Source organism: Oryx dammah, unplaced genomic scaffold (assembly GCF_014754425.2).
Source record: "Oryx dammah isolate SB20612 unplaced genomic scaffold, SCBI_Odam_1.1 HiC_scaffold_21, whole genome shotgun sequence".
Classification (NCBI taxonomy): domain Eukaryota; kingdom Metazoa; phylum Chordata; class Mammalia; order Artiodactyla; family Bovidae; genus Oryx; species Oryx dammah.
Genome location: NW_024070205.1, coordinates 38,851,814 through 38,873,081, shown reverse-complemented (window position 1 = coordinate 38,873,081; position 21,268 = coordinate 38,851,814). Strand labels below are relative to the sequence as shown.

Below are 21,268 nucleotides of genomic sequence, written 5' to 3'. Positions count from 1 at the left end.
TCTATCTCATTCAAGCCGTTGCTCTTCTGGGTTGGCTAAACTTAGAAGGTGAGCTCAGCTGTCTATGTTGTCATTTTGTCTGACAGGTTTCCAGATTCTCTTCTGCCTCCGGCCAAAGAACTTCTAACAAAACCGCTGACTCCAACAGGCTCTCTATTTTTTTTTTAATGATTTATTTTGATTACTGAATTTCTTAACTTTTGCACCAGATGAGTACCTTACTTGCCTCACTCTAATGTCTAACTCTGGGTTTCACCAGGTGGCATAATGTCCAAGCTTGTGCTTAATTTTTTAAAATTATGATTTGCTTATTTATTTGGCTGCCTTGGGTCTTAGTTGTGGCACACAGGATCTTTATTGCATCATGCAGAATCTTTTCATTGCACCCTTCGGGCTCAGTAGTTGCAGCTGTCGGTCTTGGTTAGCCCTTGGCATGTGGAATCTTAGTTCGCCGACCAAAGCAGATTCTCCACCACCGTGGAAGTCTCACAGGCTTTCTTGAATTAAAATCACATGCGGGAAAACAAGAACAACAACAAAAAAAAAAATCCAACTCAAAACTGGGCAAAGGACTTGAACAGACATTCCTCCAAATAAGATAGACAAATGGCCTCTAAGCCCACCATCACTAACCATCATCAGGGAAACGCAATCAAAACTACAATAAACAAGATACGTCACACCCATTGGGATGGCTATTATTTAAAAAAAAAAAAAAAGGTAGAAAATAACTGTTAGTGAGGATGTGGAGAAATTGGAACCCTTATGCACCGCCAGTGGGAATGGAAAATGGTGTAGCGGCTCCTCTGAAAACAGTATCACAGGTCCTCAAAAGATTAAACACAGAATGACCCTACGATCCAGCAATTCCTCTTCTAGGTTTACACCCTAAAGAATTGAAAGTAGGGATTCAAAGAGACATTTGTGCACTCATGTTCACAACAGCATTATATACAATAACAAAAGGTGGAAGTGACTCAAAGGTACATCAGCAGATGGGTGGATAAATGAGATGTGGTCCATCCCTACAATGAAATACTCTGCAGTCTTAAAAAAGGCAGGAAATTCTGACACTTTACAACATAAACTTCGAGGACATTATGCTAAATGAAAGAAGCCAAAAAAGGAACAAAAAGACAAATACTGTACGATTCCACTCGGGTGAGGTAACCTAGTCAAATTCATAGAGATGCAAAATAATGGTTGCCAGAAGCTGGGAGGTGAGGATGGAGAATGAGTGTTTAATTGGAGCTCTGCTCAGATGGTAGAGAATCTGCCTGCAGTGCAGGAGACCTGGGTTCGATCCCTGGGTCAGGAAAATCCCCTGGAGAAGGGAAGGGCACCCCACTTCAGTATTCTTGCCTGGAGAATTCCATGTACAGAGGAGCCTGGCAGGCTACAGTCCATGGGGTCGCAAGGAGTCGGACACAACTGAGCGACTAACACTTTTACTTTCCCTTTCCAGTTTCGTAAGAAGAAAAAAATTCTGGGGATGGTTGGTGGTGAAAGTTGCAAAAGTATAAATGGACTTTAGGGCCACTGAATTGCAAATATAAAAGTGGTAGACATGTGTTTTGTTTTTTTGGCTGCAGTAGATTTTTGTTGCTGCTCTCAGGCTTTCCCTAGATGTGGCAAGCAGGGGCTGTTCTTTGCTGCGGTGCTCAGGCTCCTCCTTGCAGTGGCTGCTCCTGTAGCAGGGCATGGGCTCTATGGTGCGCCAGCTTCAGTAGTTGCAGCTCCCAGGCTCTAGAGTACAGGCTCAGTAGTTGTGGTGCATGGATCTAGCTGCTCCAAGGGATGTGGAATTTTCCAGGAGCAGGGATCGAACGATGACCCCTGTATTGGCAGGCAGATTCTTATCCACTAGACCACCAGAGGGGCTTCCTAGGCACTAGTGGTAAAGAACCTGTCTGCCAATGCAAGAGACGTAAGAGATGTGGGTTTGACCCCCAGGTCGGGAAGATCCCCTGGAGGAGAGCATGGCAACCCACTCCAGTATTCTTGCCTGGAGAATCCCACGGACAGAGGAGCCCACCGGGCTACAGTCCGTGGGGTTGCAAAGTCAGACACAACTGAAGAGACTTATGTTACGTTTTATACAACTGAAAATAAATTTTTAAAAAATTAATTAAAAAAAATTACATGTGGAAGAGACATTTCTTCAGGTACTGGAATCAAGTGACAAGCCGTGACACACTGCTCTAAGTGCCCACAGACATGTATGCATGATCACAGAGACATTTGGACTTGAGAGTCTCTGGAAAGGATATGTGCTGGCCAGGTAGCCCTGTGCCGACCACTCCAAGTCACTTTACCTGCCTGTCTACGGAAACATTGGAGGTTGGAACTCCAGACGGAGTGAGGGAAAACTCAGGTGAGAGTTTGTATTGCCTGTTATTGTTGCCAATGGCCTGGGAAGTCTGTGTGTCCGTCTTGCAGGGAAGAGCTGGTGAAGTCATGATGTGGAGGACAGTAACACTCACCCAGTATACCATGCGCCCCTTCATGTCCCGACTCCACGTGACTAGTTCTGTCCAATGTACCACAAGCAGAAGTGACCTGTGTCATTTCTGGGCTGAAGCCACTCGTGGAACCACCACTGGTCTGGGTCCCCGAGAAACAATGTCAAAATAGAGGCCCCACTGTGACCCATGACGAACAGGTAGTGTGAGCAAGTCAGCAAGAAATAAGTCTTCATGTCAGACCACCGTAATCTGGGAGTTAATTTGTTGCTGCAGCACAACCTTGTTTATCCTAATACATGTGCTGTGACTGGTGGGAAAGGTTTTCTCAGGTTCACAAGCTCCAGGTGGGAGCCACAGACCACAGCCCTAGTTCCACCCCTCTAAGCTAGAAATCTCAGAAAAAGCACATGCCTTCCCTGGGCTTAGGTTCCCCAGCTATTCCATTTTTATCCTACAAATTAGAAAGTTCATATTATTCAACATATAGGGGGAAAGACAGGTGCTGCTTAAAAATTCAGGAGGGCAGAGGTGAGCGCTTGCCTCTGACTTGAACCCTCCTGGCCTTTTATTTCCCCAGGTGTCCCTGCTGGGGCTCTGAATCATCCATGGTTTCTAGGGTTGGGCTTGAGATGGAAATAAAGGAGCCACGGGACTCAGGAACTTTAAGAGCATTCCTTTATCACTGGACCCTGGTGTCAGGGGTCAAGAAGAGAAGGGCTCATTCACTCCCCACTATCACAGCTTCAGCCTCATCTACAGGGCCCGGCCTGAGACCCCCCAAGCCCCTTGCTGAGGGGGCCTTTTAATGCTGACCTTGACCCCAGCCTGCTTTGGGGACCCTCACCCCCAAAAGAGCCACACTCAGTGCTGGATCCACCCCACCCGGCACACGCTGTCAGAGGCGTCCTTCCCCAGATGAGGAGGGCGAGGCTGAGGCCAGGGCACCTCTGAGATTCTAAGGGCATCAGCAGGACAGACCCAGCACATATGGGAATCTGGGGCTGCAGGGAGCACTGAACTTTACTTACAAACGTGTCACAGAATCCCCTCACCCCAACCCCAGGGGCCCTTCTGTGTCCCCAGGAAGGAGACAGGCTGGGGCCCACCCACTGGCCCAGCCTAGGAAGGAAGGTGGGGCCTGAGTCCACCTCCAGCCAAGACTGGGCAAGGCTCCCCTCTCGTGGGCACCCCTGCCAGAGGGGAGAAGCTGAAACGGCAGGAGCACCGTTCACCTCCAAGTGGCCAGTCCTCAGGGCTTTGGCTTGGGGGACCGGGGTCGGGACATGGAGGAGGGTTCTGACCAGACTGGGGTCGGGGGTGGGACTCGCGTTGGCACAGCCTAGGGAATGAAGAGAAAGGTCTCAGAGGGGGCCTCTTTGGGATGGGTTCCCCCCATATGCAGCCTCATCCCCTTCTGGATCTCAGAGTTGGAGTCAGCTTCCAGGGCACAGTGGGGAGCAGTGGAAACTGGAGAGGTGCTGGGGGTCAGGGCCAGGGATATGGGAGCCCACAGAGAGAGGCTTCCAGCTTCTGCACCCCACCCCAATCCCTCCCCCAGAGACTCTGCAGTCCCCAGGCTGCTCCAAGGTGTCTGCCCCCCCCAGGGCACCCTGGGCGTACCAGGTGAGGAGAGCCGGTGGCTGACAGCTTCTGATGGTGGGCCTCAGAGGAGACACTGGACCAGAGGTCCAGGGTCTTGGGAGCTGAGCTTTTCTCAGACTTCGGAGGGATAATGTCCCAGCCCAGCAGGCAGTGCTGTGGAGAGCAAGGGATTAAGGCGCCTGGCTGGGGGTGGGGCTCCCCACTGACCAGGCAAGCCCAGGGAGGGGCTGCACCTCTCCTCCAGGATTGGCAGCCTCCTCTAGGACAGGGCTGTGTCCCCCATGAGGGTGGAGGGACCCCCCCCGCAAATAATCAGTGTCTCCCATGACTGAGGCTCCCCCAGGGCAGAGGTCTGTGTCCACCACTGTTCCCCTGGGCCTCCCTTTCCTAATCCTGTGGACCCAAACCACAGATGGGCGGAGGGAAGGCTGTGGATGCTGATGGAGCACATCCTGTGTGCCAGGCTCTGCTCCAGGCCCCTAACAAGTACTGACTCACTGACCTGCCCCCCGCTTACCCCATAAGCCTGAGGACAGTACAATGGACCCATTTTACAGATGAGCAAACAGACTTTCCTCAGTACTCCTTCTCCTCGCTTCCACTCCAGCATCCTCGGGCTCAACTGGGAGTGAGTGGGGTCCCCACTGACCCCTGTCCTACCCAGGAGACACAAAGGGTGGCTCTATGGGGGAGGCATCATGGAAGTATAAGACCCCAAGTTCTACCTGGCTGACCATGGAAAAGGCACCTCCCCTCTGCCTCAGTCTCCTCTTCTGTAAATTGGAATAACAGCAGGACCTCTACTCTCTGGAGAAGGAAATGGCAACCCACTCCAGTATTCTTGCCTGGAGAACCCATGGACAGAAGAGCTTGGCAGGCTACAGTCCATGGGGTCACAAGTGTCGGACACGACTTAGCGACTAAACCACCGCCACTGCACTCTCTGTTGCTTGACCCCACAAGATAAACCCCCTGAGGACTGTGCACACGGCACACAAAAGCATGAGAAATCAGACCCTTCTGCATTATGCCAGCTCATGGGCAGACAGGGGCTGGGTGGGGAGCCTGACCTCCATCAGGGAACAGGAACAGCACAGGTGACTTGAGTGGCCCAGTCTGAACTCCAGAGACTGGGGTCCTTGAGCCCAGCATCGCTGTGTGGCTCTGGGACAGTCCTGGCCCTCTCTAGGCCTCAGGACACAACCGAGGACTGGGCCAGACAGGGGGCAGCCCTACCCGCATCCTCACCCGGGGCAGCGCCAGTGTGTCGGAGGCGTCGAAGCTCTTCCGCCGATGGATGCGGTGCCGGTGTGGGGGATCCAGGACGGACAGTGGGATGCTCACCCTGGGGGTGGCGACAGTGGGGGCACTCCTGCAGGTCTCTCCAGGCTGCGATGCCCGACCTGCCCCCAAGACCACAGGCCCCAGGCTCTGCTCTCCTCTGCCACCGCCCCTGTGACTCCCCCAGGTGTCCTGCCCACTCAGGCCGCTCACCTGACCTGCGCTGGCTCTGCCAGGGTCCCCGCACCCCACTGGGCCCGTGGCTTCCTGCACAGGCGGCAGGGGGTGCCAGGATCCGCAGGCACCAGAAACAGGCGCCGGTTGACACGGTAACAGTACACGCCTGTGAGACCAGAGAGGAGCAGAAGTCCTTTCTCAGCCGGGGAACCTAGACCCCCTGGACCCCAACCACACAGCCCACCAGCCCCTGCACAGCTCCAGTGGCCACATTCACAGGCCCACCCACGTGTACACGGAGCGTGCACACATACACGTGCTCACACACAACGACACTGAGCACCGCTTCTACTCAAGCATGACACATGCGTGCACACGTGCTAGCATCTTCATACATTCAAGTGTCATCTGTGCACACTCAGAGCACTGCTTCATATAGTCACATTTGTGGACATATACGGTGTGTTTATACTTGTAATCACACATACACAGTGCACACACATCTATGTCCACGTGAACACACCTCACACACGCATATACATACATGGATACAAACACTGTACGTTGCATGTACAAACCCACAACATAGACTCAGATGCTCACATGACTGAGCCGGAACCCCCCACCTCAGATGACCCATATGCAGAGAGGAGAGGAAGGGGGTGCGGGGCATGTGGGAAGCAAGGCGGTTGGGGAAGCTGGCAGTGAGTGCACAGGGCTGGCCCTACTCCCCATGAGGCCAGGCCTCAGCTCACCCCCACCCCTTACCCAGGGCTCACCATGCCCTGTCAGGACACCAGGCTCCCTCCCCGAGTCCTCAACACTCAGCTGCTTCCCCAGGCCCCCAGGCCTTGGCTGGGCTCTGAGGTAACCAAGTGTTTACACTCACATTCGTGGTCCTCCTCCACAGCATCACTCTCCTGCAGGCCTAGGAAGTGGGGTCTGTGAGGGCGAGAGGGTGAGCAGGCCAGGGCAAGAAGGCGAGCAGGCCTGAGCCTCCCTGCCCACCCTGTGCCTGCCCCTGCTCACTCAGGGCCACTGCAAATACACTCCTCCTTGTTGGCTTCCCGGAACTTCTGCAGCTTCGAGAAGAAGGCCTCAGGCTTGCTGGTGACGGCAAAGGTGTTGTCCAGGGACCCTGGGGGGACAACGCACAAAGGAGCTGCTGTGTGGCCAAGATTCAGGGGGTGCTTAGCTCTGGCAATCCAGGCCACTGAGTCGTGTACAGACCTGGAGGGGTCCCTCAACTCACGTGACACATGTATACCCAATCGTCTGTGCAAAAAGTATTTATAGAGCACCTGCTACAAACCAGACACTGTTTCACGTGCTGGGGAAAGAACAGCAACCAGACCAAGCCTCCACTCTTTTGAGGCTTACATTCTAATGCAGCCACAAACCAGTCGCTAAACAAACCTGAGATACCAAGTGGAAAGGTGACACCTATCAGGCAGGAGGAGAGAGTCAGGAAACAGCTTGGACGGCAGACGGGCCAGAGGGAGCTTCCCTGAGGATGTGACACCTGAGTGGAGACCTGATGAGGGAGGGAGGGAGCCATGGGGACATCCCAGGCAGACAGAGGAGCAAATGCAAAGGCCCTGGGGCAGGTGTGTGCTGGTACACTGGAGTCATACTCAGGAGGTGAAATGCGCAGAGCAGTGAGAGCAGAGATGTGACTGGGAAACCATTGATGGGTTTGGGGACAAGGAGTGATATGATCACATCAGCCATGCGCTTTTAGAGTACTCCTCTTCTGGCTGCAGCAAGGTGAGAAGCAGGCATACCAGTTAGGGGACTACTGCAGGCATCCTGGTGGAGACAAGACGGTGAATTCTAGAAACATGTTGAAGGCAGGGCTACCAGGATGTATGTATGAAAAGGAGAGGAAAAATCAAGGCTGATCTCCAGATTATGGCCATTAGCACCATGAACAGAGCTGCCGCCAAGAAATGGGAAAGACTATGGGAGGGTGGACCAAGAGCCATGGAAGGCAGGACCTTGATTTTGGACCTGAGATTAGTCTAGGACAGCTAATGAGCCAGGCAGAGAAGAAAGTCAGATACACAAGTCTGGAATTCAGAGCAGCAGCATGGGTTAAGTGGGTGAGAAGAGGGTGAGGAGAATCTTAACACTGATGGGGCCTAGGGAGTTTGGAGGTTGGAACAAGGAAGGAAATGAGGCAGAGGAAACTGGATGGAGCTACCAGGGAAGTGGGGAAGAGCCAGGGGATGCCCAGGTTTGGAAGCCAAGGGAAGAAAGAGCTTCGGGGAGGGAAGTGGGAGTGGTCGCTGTGTCCATGCTACTCAGGGTCCAAAAAGTGTGTGGACTGAGAACTCAGCTGGGAGCTGGTAATGCAGTGGTCACAGCTAACCTGGGGTGGTGTAAGGGACTAAAGCCTGATTTTAAGAAAAAGTCAGGGAGAGAAAATGGAGATGGTGAATCAAGATGGCCTTTAGAGTTTCATGATAAAGAAAAGCAGAGAACATGGGTATTAACTAGAAACAGGAGGGGAAGTCACAGACTTAATCAGTTCTCATTAATACTCCCAGCTTTACCCCAACCGGATGTGAGATTTGCTAAGCTTTTCAGTCTCTTGGCCCTCAGCCTTCTCATCTGTCAATGGGGACAGTAATAGTCTCCACCTGATCAGATGATTGTGAAGAGTGAAGAAGTTAATGGTAGGAAAGCTCTTGGGACAGGGCCCAGCACAGGACAAGTGCTCCGTGCAATCAGTTCTCATTAATACTTCCCAGTGTTCATATGCTGACGGAGCAGAATGACGGTGGAGGGAGGACAGGAGAGAATCACAGGAAGCAAGAGCTTTGGGAATCAAGAAGGAACGGGGCCAAGCACACAAATGCACAGACAGACTGGAGACAGGAGCTCAGAAAGGAGGAGAGAGGTGCACACGGACACAGGGACCATGTCCCCTCCGCAGGGGCCCAGCAGCCCCACAGAGCCCCTGCCTTGTGGCAGGAACTCAACTTCTCCAAGCATCAGTTTCCTCCTTCATGAAAATAATGATCCAACAGCCCAAGTTCTGAAGGCTGTCCACTCACTCCTTCAACCAGTGTTGGTGTGCTGGCCCTGTTCTAGGCTCAAGGAACACAGCACAAAAAGACAGCCAGGCCCCTGCTCCAACAGAGCTCATGAGCCAGACAAGAAACAAGCAAACAAGATGATTTCTGAGAATGAATGAACGAAGAACACAAAAGTAGCTGATGCTTACAGGCAAGGATGCAGGGGCAGTGTTCCTCCGACCCTGTGCTCATGCAAGGCACCTAATATTTGAGCTGAGTGCTTGGTGATGAAAAGGAACCAGCAGGTGTGAATCTGGGGAAGTGCATTCACAGCAAAGGGAAGAGGGACTTGCATAGCAGTCCAGTGTTTAAGGCTCCATGCTTCCAATGCAGGGGGCATGGGTTCAATCCCTGGTCGGGGAACTAAGATCCCACATGCTGCACAACACCGCCAAAGCAAAGCAAACAGCAAGTGCAAAGGCAGGTGGCCATGAGCACACAGCTGGTTCAAGGACCAGCAAGGAGGCCAACAAGGCTGGAGCGAAGAATCAGAAGATAGATGGTTAGAGATTATGTCACCGGGCCAGCAGAGGCCAGATCTTACCTCAGAAGTCTAGATAACGATTTTGGATTTACTCTAAGTGCTAGCTTCCTAGGTGGTGCTAGTGGTAAAGAATCTGCCTGCCCAATGCAGGAGACGTAAGAGACCTGGATTTGATCACTGGGTTGGGAAGATCCCCTGGATGAGGGCATGGCAACCCATTCCAGTATTCTTGTCTGGTGAATCCCATGCACAGAGGAGCCTGGCAGGCTACATGGGGTCGCAAAGAGTGAGGCACAAAGGAAGTGACTTAGCACACACACTAAGTGCTAAGTATTCTGAATGACATGATCTGATTCCCAGGTTTCAAAATTCATTCTGGCTGTTGAGTCAAAAATTGATGATAATGGGGTTGGAAAGAGGCCAGAGAGCATTCAGCCAGGAAGCAACTGAGGTTGCTGGGGGAGTGAGGGGAAACGTAAAGAGACGATACACATACAGTTTCCCAGGGCCTGGCATACAATAAATGCCAAAAAAATAAGGTAGCTCTCATTCGTGCAACAAACACTGTCTCTTTGCTTTTCACTGTGCCAAGGGCCGAGGCCGGAGACGTGGTACTGAAGATGATCCCACCTGGTGGGGGCTCAGGCAGGTGCATAAGCAAGCTAGGGCCCCCACCCCCAATCTCCAGGCCCTGGGGAGGGCCACACCTGCAATCCAGTCATAGCCCAGGTAGGGTCTCAGGCGCCAGCTCTTCTCAGGCACTGGAGACTCCTTTTCGGTCACTCTTGGCTGAGGAGGGAGGCAAAGAGAGACAAGGTTGTGCCAGCAGGCCCAGTCCAAAGGAGGCCCCACCTTGAGGGGAGGAAAGGGGCTATGTCTTAACTTACACCCTGACGTAGGCCCCAGGGTTCAGCTGAGGGCTTGGGGGCTGGAGGATAAGAGTTTGACCCCCCACTCTCCCCACCATGTGTGACTGTGAACAAGTCTGTCCTCTGAACCTCGGTCTTCCCATCTGCACAATGGGGCTGGTCACCTTCTTCCCAAAGTGCTCTCTGAAAAACTAATGGCCATAACTTATCAAGCACTCAGGCTGAGCAGGACACGACTCACAGCACCTCCCAGGAGTCTCTCACCCTGGAAGGGAAGCTGCCTGTGAGTGCATCTGTCAGAGGAGAAATTGAGGTTCAAGGAAGCCCCATCAATGGCTGCCCCACTCTCCCATATTACCTTGGACAACTTGCCCTGTCGAGCCAAGATGGACCTCAGAGCCTGGGCCTCCTGGGTTCCTGGACTGTCCAGCTCTGCTGAAAGCTCTGGGTCATTTGAGTCTGAGATGGCCAGTAAGGGAGTTGAGTGGGGCCTCGGTGGGCCCAGGGTCTCCTGGTGTAGGCATTTGGCAGGAAGGAGAGAGTTCATCCCAGAGCTGGGCTCGCCAGGCCAGTACCTATCACAGGGGTCACGAGGGTGGGCATCTTGTAGGCAGGAGGCTCTCGAGGCAACTGAGGACATCTCTTGGGACGATGGCACCTCCGAGTCGTAGCTGCTGCTCGAGTCCAGGCTCGACTGGAACAGAGAGGCTTGATCACCAGCCACCAACCCGCTCCTCATCCTGCTCAGCCTCTGCAGTGTCCCAGGCTATACCTCCCACGCTGGAACTCACGCAGTTTTCTCATCATCAGTAAAATGGGCACACTGCATAAGAGGACCTGGAAGGCCTGGATTCTGGCCTGAGGGTTAGGCAGCCCCCCTCTCACCCCTGGGACTTGGCCAAGGTGCTTACCTCTGAGGCTGCCTTGGCCACGGACCGCCGCACGGCATCCTGCCCGACCCACAGTTGCCTCAGGAGCTCCAGGTTGAGCTGCCGCAGCTGCACTAAGTCCCTTGTCTCCACCATCCTGGGCTTTCCACGACAGAGGTCACCGACTCCCAGACCACAGACTGCCCTCAGGGCTGGGTTCTCCTACCTGAAGCCAAGACAGAGAGCATGACAGCACTGAGGACGCTGCCCTTCGGAGCCAGAGTCCGAATCCCTACCCTGATATTCCCTAACTGGGAAACCTCGGGCAAGTTAATTAACCTCTCTATGCCTTAGTTTCCTCACCTGCCAAACAGACGATAATGCCATCAACCTCATAAAACTGTTGTAAGGACTGAAGGAGGTAATGAATATTATATTGGTGGTCCAGTGGTTAAAGACTCCACACTTCCAATGCAAGGGGCATGGACGGGTTCGATCCCTGATCAGAAAACTAAGATGCCACACTCAGACCCGCCAAAATATTTTTTAATTAAAAGAAAATCTTAGTCCAATACCTGGCACACACAATGAGCGCTCAATAAATTCTTATTATTGTTAAACTAGCCAGAGCATGTTTCCTGACATGTCAAAAGAGATTAATCTCTCCCCTTTAACAACCTTAACTATGAAATTATGACTAGTTTAATTTGTAGAAATCAACCCTGAATATTCATTGGAAGGACTGATGCTGAAGCTCCAATATTTTGGCCACCTGATGCGAAGAGCCGACTCACTAGAAAAGACCCTGATGCTTGGAAAGATTGAAGGCAGAAGAAGGATGAGATGGTTGGATGGCATTACCGACTCAGTGGATGTGAGTTTGAGCAAACTCTGGGAGATGGTGAAGGACAGGAAAACCTGGCATGCTGCAGTCCATGGGGTCACAAAGAGTCGGACATGATGAGCGACTGAACAATACCTTAATTTATAGTGGACAATTAGGGCAAGTCTACAAATATAAAACATTATAACTTTCGAATTCAACACAAATCAGATTTCTGAAGGGACTCGTCCTTCTCTCCTGCCCTCTCTTCTTCTTGTTTTTTTTTTTTTTTTTTTTAACAAATGAAGTTCAGAGAAATTAAAATACTAGCCCCAAGTCACACTGCTTGTAGTGGCATAGCCAGGATTTGAACCCAAATCTGGTTCCAGGGTCCATGGTTATGACAACCTTTCCCCAAACAGTGTGGAGGGGGGCATAGGAAGCCACCTCATTCTCCAGCCTTTGGCCTTCCAGGGATCTGGGCTCAAGGACACACTGATGCCTCTGGAAGAGATTTCAGCCGATTAGGGGAAGAGGCTTCATCTTCTCTCTTGAGCTCCAAGCCCAGATTCCTCCAACTAGAAATTCAGCCTCCCCCAGTACACACGATCCCTTTCTAACACTGGGTCCAGTCAGACACCCTGCTCTCAGAAACCCTGCCCTGACCCCAGCCCTTCCACCCACACTCCTCGCCTGTGGACCACCCACATCGGGGCCCCCTCCTCAAGGCCCGGCTGCAAGGGCTAAAGCAGAGAGACCCGCCCCCCACATACACCCAAACAGGGAAGGGAGAACAGTGGAGATGCGAGTACAGTGGTGGGTGGTGCAGACAAGTGGGGAAGACAGCCTGATCCCGGTCCCCGCCCTCATCTGACTGACGACTTTGGCCTCCATTTTCGCACAGCGTTAAAGAGGGAAAACCTCCGGCTCTGGAGGCTCTCTGGAAAGCTATAGCTGCGCCAAGGCGACGGGAAGGCAACGTTCAAAAGAGACACACTGGGGCAGCAGCAGTGCAGCGGAACACAGGGGCGGGAGGTCCCCTCCCGGGAATGGGAGACTCAGCCTCCCTCTTCTTTCCCATCACGGGACCAGGACGCTCCGTGGAAGTGCACGTGGAGCAGTCCGTCCAACCACTCCTCTCCAACCCCGGGGCCTGCCACTTCCGCACTCACCGCTGGGAAGTCGGGGAATCAAGCTGCCTGCCGCAGCCAGCGCTGCCAAGAGTTCCCCCAGGCCCACCTAACGCGTCACCAACTGGGGGCGGAGCCTGATCCGGGCGCCCTGATTGGACAGATGTGGGGCGGAGCCGAGACGCTCCTGGAAGCCGTTACTTCGCATCAGAAGCAGCCAGCGCAACATTGGGGCGGGGCTCAACGCTGATTGGTCAATTCCGAGACCCTGGTTCGATCGTCAGAATGCGGCGGGCGTCTTCTGGACCCCAGAAGACGGGCTCCGATTGGTCCGGACAAGGCCTCAGTCTTTTTCTCGTTTGGTTGCGGAAGTTTTAGCTTCTCGACCGGGAGTGTAAGCGGCGGCCAGCGACTCATGCTTTCATACTTTCTTTCGTGTACTTATCTCGCCTGTTTTGTGCCAGTAGGCACTATACTAATAAGCACTTCAGTTCAGTCGCTCAGTCGTGACCGACTCTTTGCGACCCCGTGGACTGCAGCACGCCAGGATTCCCTGTCGATCACCAGCTACCGGAGCTTGCTCAAACTCGTGTCCATCGAGTTGGTGATGCCATCCAACCACCTCATCTTCTGTCGTCCCCTTCCCCTCCTGCCTTCAGTCTTTCCCAGCATCAGGGTCTTTCCAGTGAGTCAGTTCTTCGCATCAGGTGGCCAAAGTATTGGAGTTTCAGCTTCAGCATCAGTCCTTCCAATGAATTTCAGGGTTGCTTTCTTTTAGGATTGACTGGTTTGATCTCCATGCAGTCCAAGGGACTCTCGAGAGCCTTCTCCAACATTACAGTTTAAAAGCATTAATTCTTCAGTGCTCAGCTTTCTTTATGGTCCAACTCTCACATCCATACGTGACTACTGGAAAAACCGTAGCTTTGACTAGACGGACCTTTGTCAGTATGGTAATGTCTCTGCTTTTTAATACGCTGTCTAGGTTGGTCATAGCTTTTCTTCCAAAGAGCAAGCATCTTTTAATTTCATGGCTGCAGTCACCATCTGAAGTGATTTTGGAGCCCAAGAAAATAAAGTCTCTCACTATTTCCATTGTTTCCCCATCTATGTGCCATGAAGTGATGGGACTGGATGCCATGGTCTTAGCTTTCTGAATGTTGAGTTTTAAACCAGCTTTTTCACTCTCCTCTTTCACTTTCATCAAAAGGCTCTTTAGTTTCTCTTTGCTTTCTGCCATAAGGGTGGTATCATCTGCATATCTGAGGTTTTCGATATTTCCTTGATTCCAGCTTGTATTTCATTCAGTTCAGCATTTTGCTTGATGTACTCTGCATAAAAGTTAAATAAACAGAGTGACAATATACACCCTTTTCGTACTCCTTTCCCAATCTGGGACCAGTCTGTTGTTCCATGTCCAGTTCTAACTGTTGCTTCTTGACCTGCTTACAGATTTCTCAGGAGGCAGGTAATGTGGTCTGGTATTCCCATCTCTTGAAAAATTTTCCACAGTTTGTTGTGATCCACACGGTCAAAGGCATTAGAGTAATCAATGAAGCAGAAGTAGATGTTTTTCTGGAATTCTGTTGCTTTTTCTATGATACAACGGATGTTGGCAATTTGATCTCTCTGGTTCCTCTGCCTTTTCTAAATCCAGCTTGAACATCTGGAAGTTCTCAGGTCGCATACTATTGAAGCCTCACTTGGAGAATTTTGAGCATTAGTTTGCTAGCATGTGAAATGAGTGCAGTTGTGCAGTAGTTTAAACATTCTTTGGCATTGCTTTTCTTTGGGGTTGGAATGAAAACTGACCTTCTCCAGTCCTGTGGTCACTGAGTTATCCAAACTTGCTGGCGTATTGAGTGTGGCACTTTCACAGCATCATCTTTTAGGATTTGAAATAGCTCATCTGGAAGTAGGAAAGAATTATGAGATGTCTCTGCCTGGAGAAGGGAGAGATAGCCTATGGGTAAGATATGAACACAGATAGCTATGATTTAGTCTGTAAAATATGGACAAGTTTATATGGTGTGCCTACTTTATGACAGATATTTTCCATATACCAATGTGTGCCAACCAACCTCATAAATGTGCTTTAAGATGAGTATTATTGTCCCATTTTACAGGCAAAAAGAAAACGAGCCCATGAAAGATGAAGTGACTTACACAGTAATCAGTGTGCTATATTCGAAATGGATAACCAATAAGGACCTACTATATAGCAGAGGACCCTGGTGGGCTATGGTCCATGGGATCACAAAGGGTCAGAGACAACTGAGCGACTACCACTTTCACCTCACTTCATATAGCACAGGAACTCTGCTCAATGTTATGTGGCAGCCTGGATGAGAGGAGAGTTTAGGGGAGAATGGATACACGTATATGTATGGCTGAGTCCCTTTGCTGTTCACTAAAACTATCAAAACATTGTTACTCGGCTATATCCTAATACAAAATAAAAAGTTAAAAAAAAAAGCAATCAGTATAATTCCCAATTAACAGAGGAAAGGAAAGGAAAGAAAGAAGAGTCATCTCATTAGATTCAGAAAAATCCACCAAGTGCTGTCCGTTTTTCTTAGTAGTTGGAAGTGGAGTGCCACAATATTTTAACTTGAAGCAGTGTTCCAGCATTTGACAAAATCTAACATTCATGTCTTATTAAAAAAAAAAAAACTTCCAAATAATCCAATTTTAAAAAGGGCAGAGAATCTGAATAGACATTTTTCCAAAGACATACAGATGGCCAACAGGTACATGGGAGGATGCTCATTATCAATAATAATCAGGAAAATGCAAATCAAAAGCACAGTGAGTTATTGCCTCACATGTGTTAGATTGGCTATTATCAACAAGACAAAAAATAATAAGTGTTTGCAAGGATGTGTAGAAAAGGGAACCCTTATGCACTGTTGGTGGAAAATCGATGCAACCACTGTGGAAAATCATATGGAGATTCCTCAAAAAATTAAAAATAGGAACTTCCTTGGCATTCCGGTGGTTAGAACTCCACCCTTCAAATGGAGGGGCCACAGGTTCGATCCCTGGTCAGGGAACTAGGATCCCACATGCTGCATGGCATGTGGCCAAAAAAAATTTTATAAAAAAAAAATTAAATTACCAATTTTTCAGCAATTCCACTTCTGGGTATTCATCTGAGGAAAACAAGAACACTGATTTAAGCACCTGCATATTCACTGAAGCATTCTTTACAGTAGCCAAGATATGGAAACAATCTAAGTGTCCAGTAGTGGATGAATGGATACAGAAAGTGTGTTATATATGTTACTAAATGCAAATCATGTGCCTGACATACAATCAGGCCAAACATTACCAAAACATTGGAGTTTAGAGTTATCACCACTTCAATTCAATATTACACTAGAGTTCTAGCCAGTCCAATAAGAAAAATAAGACATCTAGAATGGGAAGGAAGAAGAAAAACTGTCTATATTCACAGACAGCATGATAATAGAAAATCTCATGGTGTCTACAAAAAAACCTACTAGAATTCTTAGCTTTGCAAACTGTCAAAGTACAAGATGAATATACACAAATCAGTTCTATTTCTATAAGAAATCAGAAATTAAAAATGTTTAAATATCATTTAAAATAGCATCTATAAAAATAAAATATTTAAGAATAAATATGACCCCAAAAGTACACATATACTTTAAAAGTTATAAAACAGTGTTGAGAAAAACTAAAGACTAAACAATTAGAGAAACTGTGTTCGTGGCTTGAAAGATTCATGCAATCCCAATCAAAACCCCGATAAATTTCTTTGTTGAAATTGATTATTTCTAAAGTTGATGCAGAAATGCGAAGGAGCAACATATCCAGAGAAGAAAGTCAGATGACTTGCACTACCTGCTTCAAGACTTATGATAAAAGCTACAGAAAACAAGAAAGAGCAGTATTGGCTGTCAACACAGGCAAATAGATCAACAGAACAGAATAGAAAGTCAAGAAATTGTCCCACACATAAATGATGAATTAATTTTTGATAATGATGCAAAGGCAATTCAGTGGAGAAATGACAGGTGTTACAGCAAATGGTACAAGAACAACTGGATACTTAGACACCAAAAACACACACACCACAAAGCAAAACAAATTTCTGAAAACCCTCTTTGTACCATATTTGTACCATATGTAAAAATTAACAACTCAAATGAATCATAGATCTATTTGTAAAACCTGTAAAACTTCTAGAAGAAACCCTCAGAGAAAATCTTTGTGATACTGGATTAAGCAGAAGTTTCTTAGATATGACACCAAAAGTATAACCCCTAAAAGAAAGAATGGATAAATTGGACTTTGTCAAAATTAATAACTTCTATACTTTGAAAGACATTGTTAAGAAGATGGAAATGCAAGCCGTAAGACTGGAGAAATATTTGCAGATCACATGTCTAATAAAGATTTGTATCCAGATTATATAAAGAATTCTCAGGATTTCCCTGGTGGTCCAGTGGTTAAGAATCCACCTTGGAATGCAGGGGAGTTGCTGGGGAGGAGAGTTAGATCCCTGGTTGGGCAAATAAGACCCCACATGCCATGGTGCATTTAAGCCCGCACAGCCCAATTGCTGAACTTGCACACCACAACAAGAGTGTCTGTGTGCCACCACAAAAGATCCAGCATGTTGCAACTAAGACCTAATACCACCAAATAAATAAATATTTTTTAAAACTCTAACAACTCATAAGAAAACAACCCAGTAATTTGAAGTATATTTTATTTACCATACTGTGTTACTTTTCTACAGTGATTCAGTTATATATGTATATATATATTTTTCAGATTCTTTTCCATTATGGGGCTTCCCTTGTGGCTCAGACAGTAAAGTGTCTGCCTACAATGCGGGAGACTCGGGTTTGATCCCTGGGTCAGGAAGTTCCCCTGGAGAAGGAAATGGCAACCCACTCCAGTATACTTGCCTGGAAAATCCTATGGGATGGAGGAGCCCAGTAGGCTACAGTCCATGGGGTCGAAAAGAGTCAGACACAACTGAGCGACTTCACTTCACTCCACTCCATCCATATTTGATACCGCCAAATAAATAAATATTTTTTAAAACTCTTCAACTCATAAGAAAACAACCCAGTAATTTGAAGTATATTTTATTTACCATACTGTGTTACTTTTGTACAGTGATTCAGTTATATATGTATATATTTTTTCCAGATTCTTTTCCATTATATATTAATATAAGATATTGAATACAGTTCCCTGTGCTATACAGTAAATCCTTGTTGTTTATCTACTTTATATATAGCCATGTGTATCTATTAATCCCATACTCCTAATTTATCCCTCCCCCATCCCAACATTTCCCTTTGGTAACCATAAGTTTTTTCTGTCTATTAGTCTATTTCTGTCTTATAAGTAAATTCATTTGTATTAGTTTTCATTTTAAAATATTTATTAACTTGTTTATTTATTTGGCTGCATTGGGTCTTAGTGTGGCATGTGGGATCTAGTTCTCTGACCAGGGATCCAACCCAGGCCCCCTGCATTGGTAGCATGGAGTCTTAGCCACTGGACCACCAGGGAAGTCCATTTGTATTGTTTTTTAGATTGCACATATAAATGATATCACTTTACTTAGTGTGATATTTTTTAGGTCCATCCATATTGCTGCAAATGGCAATATCTCATTCTTTTTATGGCTGAGTAGTATTGCTATATATATAGAAGCCTGGTGGTTGCAAAGAGTCAGACACAACTGAGCGACTCACTTTTTCATATATATATGAAATGGACTTCTTTGTCCATTCATCTGTTGATGGATTCTTAGTTTGCTTCCATTTCAGGGCCAAAAAACAACCCAATTTTTAAAATGAGTAAAAGAACTGAACAGACATTTCACTAAAAATGAAATGCATACAGATGGTAACTAAGCACATAAAATATGCTCCACATCACAGAACTCTGCTCTCGAGGCTAGTCAGAGACTCCGCACAGCACCCTTACCCACCATGAATACCTGTAGCACCAGCTTTCATCCCAATCTGGCTTTCTAGAGTCTTCTCTAGACAGATGTATTGGGTTGGCCCAAAAGTTCATTCAAGTTTTTCTGTTATATCTTATGGAAAAACTCAAACAAACTTTTTGACCAACCCAATAAAATAAAACCACAATGAGACATCACTGCATAACTCTTTCTGTGTCTAAAATGATGGCATGTGAAATCAAAGACCCTTTATGCCAGTGTTGGCAAAGATGAAGAATAGACCCTATAAGGCTCTGCTAGTGGGAATGTAAAATGGTACAACCACTTTAGAAAACAGTTTGGCAGTATCTTAAAAAGTTAAATATAAATTGACTGTAAGACCCAGCAATTCCAGTGCTAAGTATCTATCCAAGAGAAATGGAAACATAAGTCTATGCAAAGCCTTGTGTAAGAATGTTCCTGGCAGCATTATTCATCATAGTCACCAAAAAAGGGGAAATAATCCAAATGTCCATCAGCTCACAAATGGACAAACTAAATGTGGTATCCGTACAATAGAAGTGCTTCTCCAGTGGCTCAGCGGCAAAGAACCCACCTGCCAGTGCAGGAGACACAGGCAACAGTGGTTCAATGCCTGGGTCAGGGTGATCCCCTGGAGGAGGGCATGGCAACCCACCCAAGTAATCTTTCCTGGAGAATCCCATGGATGGAGGAGCCTGGCAGGCTACAGTCAGTGGGGTCGCTAAGAGTCAGACACAACTGAGCATGCACACGGGCTATGCTGCAACGAAGATCAACAATCTTGCACACTGCAATTAAGATCTGGCACAGCTGAATAAGTAAATTAAAAAAATTTTTTTAATGGAAGATGTGTCAATGGTGGCCAGTATGTGAGGGCACAAAGGATTAAATCTTTATGTCTCACAAATTCAGGTCCATCAGAGAATGTCCACCGCTGGCAAGATGGTCCACAACCAGCTGGAAGGGACTAGGTGGCTGGTAAATGTCAGCCAGCATCTCTGCTCAGCCTCCCCAGTGAGGATATGAAAGTCCAGGGACAGAGGAGGCAACATGAAGGTGTGAAGTCACCTGGGCTCCTTTTCCTAAAGGCTGGGTCCTCCTACTGCTGGACACCTGGTCTACAGGACCAAAGCTGAGCCTTCAACACTGCATCTCCAAGAGACCAGCCAGCTGCTGCTCTGGTGGCAGATCAAGTACATCAGAATCCTTTGAAGGAAGTGATCTGTACTTAACTGAAATCGATGCTGTTCCAGATATGGGCTTGCTTGACCTGCCTTTGGGGCCATCACCAGCACCACCATCTGAGGGCTTCAGGCTGCCTGATACAGTGACATGGTCCCCCACACCACATTGTCTCACCAAGGGACCCATTTCTCGGCAAAACAGGTGGGACAATGGGCGTCTGACAAAAGGAGCCATTGGTCTTATCAGGTACCCCTACACCCAAGTGGCATGAGATATCATTCAAGGACCATACCCTGCAGCTCTGTTCTCCAGGAAGTAGACATATGCTGCTGTGTCCCCTGAAGCTAGATCACATGGGGACAGGAAGCAAACTTACTACTACTCATAGTGACTCCCTGGTAAAATTTGTGTTTCCTATCCCTGCAAACATTGACTCTGACAGGTTGAAGGTCCCAGTGCTCAGGGCTGGAAAACTTCCACCAGGGGATACAGTTGAGTACCCAGGGTTCCAGTGAACTTGAAGACATGACCATCACCTGGTCTTCAGGCCTCCCTGCTGGTGGACCAGCAGGCAAAGAGAGTTTCTATACTGCCAGGGGTGATAGATTTCGATCACCATGAGGAGTCAGAGGTTTCCCAGGTGGCACTAGTGGTCAAGAACCCGTCTGCCTATGCAGGAGACATAAAAGACGTAGGTTCGATCCCTGGGTCGGGATTCCCTGGAGGAGGGCATGGCAACCCACTCCAGTATTCTTGCCTGGAGAATCCTGTGGACAGAGGAGCCTAGCGGGCTACAGTCCCTGGGGTCACAAAGAGACATGACTGAAGCCACACAGCATGGCACGGGATGAGGAGTCAGGACTGCATGTACCAAATTAGGCAGAGGGTTCAGAATCTCCTTGGGTGTCTCTTGGTGTCTCCACACTTACTGATGACAGTAAGTTGCAATTGTGGCATTCACATCCCTCTCAGGGCAAGACAGTCAAAGGTTCAGACCCCTTGGGGAAGAAAGTCTCGATGACCCCACCAGGAAATAACCAGACCAGCTGCAGCTTTGGCCAAGGTAAAGGATGATGGAATGGGGGCAGATGAGGGACTGGCTGTATCACCTTGAAGCGGCTCTGTCTGGTGGGACTTAAACCTCCCCTCTCAAGGAAGGGTAGGATGGCAAGAGCAGATCTGAGTGATTGGAGGGGTGACCCATTCAGACCTCTTTGGCCTTGCTTGTCTTTTATTCTGACTCTGCCTGGGCTGAGTGATCTGAAGCAAACAACTTGCCAGACCATACTCCCTGCCTGAGCCCTGCCTCTCTCACCTTCACCACTC

General features: G+C 48.5%; 1 protein-coding gene across 4 annotated transcripts; it reads right to left on the bottom strand.

The window, feature by feature from the left end:
• Window positions 1-336: 336 nt before the first annotated feature.
• Window positions 337-12,907, bottom strand: LOC120880235 (migration and invasion inhibitory protein). 4 transcript variants are annotated; one of them, XM_040263465.1, is made up of 10 exons: window positions 12,823-12,907; window positions 10,870-11,053; window positions 10,317-10,652; window positions 9,797-9,878; window positions 6,555-6,663; window positions 6,415-6,467; window positions 5,562-5,691; window positions 5,316-5,412; window positions 4,086-4,220; window positions 337-497 (listed from the first exon to the last, which is right to left on the bottom strand). In XM_040263465.1, the coding sequence occupies exons 2-10, from the start codon at window positions 10,981-10,983 to the stop codon at window positions 444-446; spliced, it is 1,110 nt and encodes a 369-aa protein (XP_040119399.1). In that variant the 5' UTR covers window positions 10,984-11,053; window positions 12,823-12,907; the 3' UTR covers window positions 337-443. The 4 variants fall into 4 exon arrangements, with proteins under 4 accessions (XP_040119399.1, XP_040119397.1, XP_040119398.1 ...); XM_040263463.1 differs by lacking the exon at window positions 337-497 and adding an exon at window positions 1,433-3,804; XM_040263464.1 differs by lacking the exons at window positions 337-497; window positions 12,823-12,907 and adding exons at window positions 1,433-3,804; window positions 12,648-12,800.
• Between the last annotated feature and the right edge of the window lie 8,361 nt (window positions 12,908-21,268).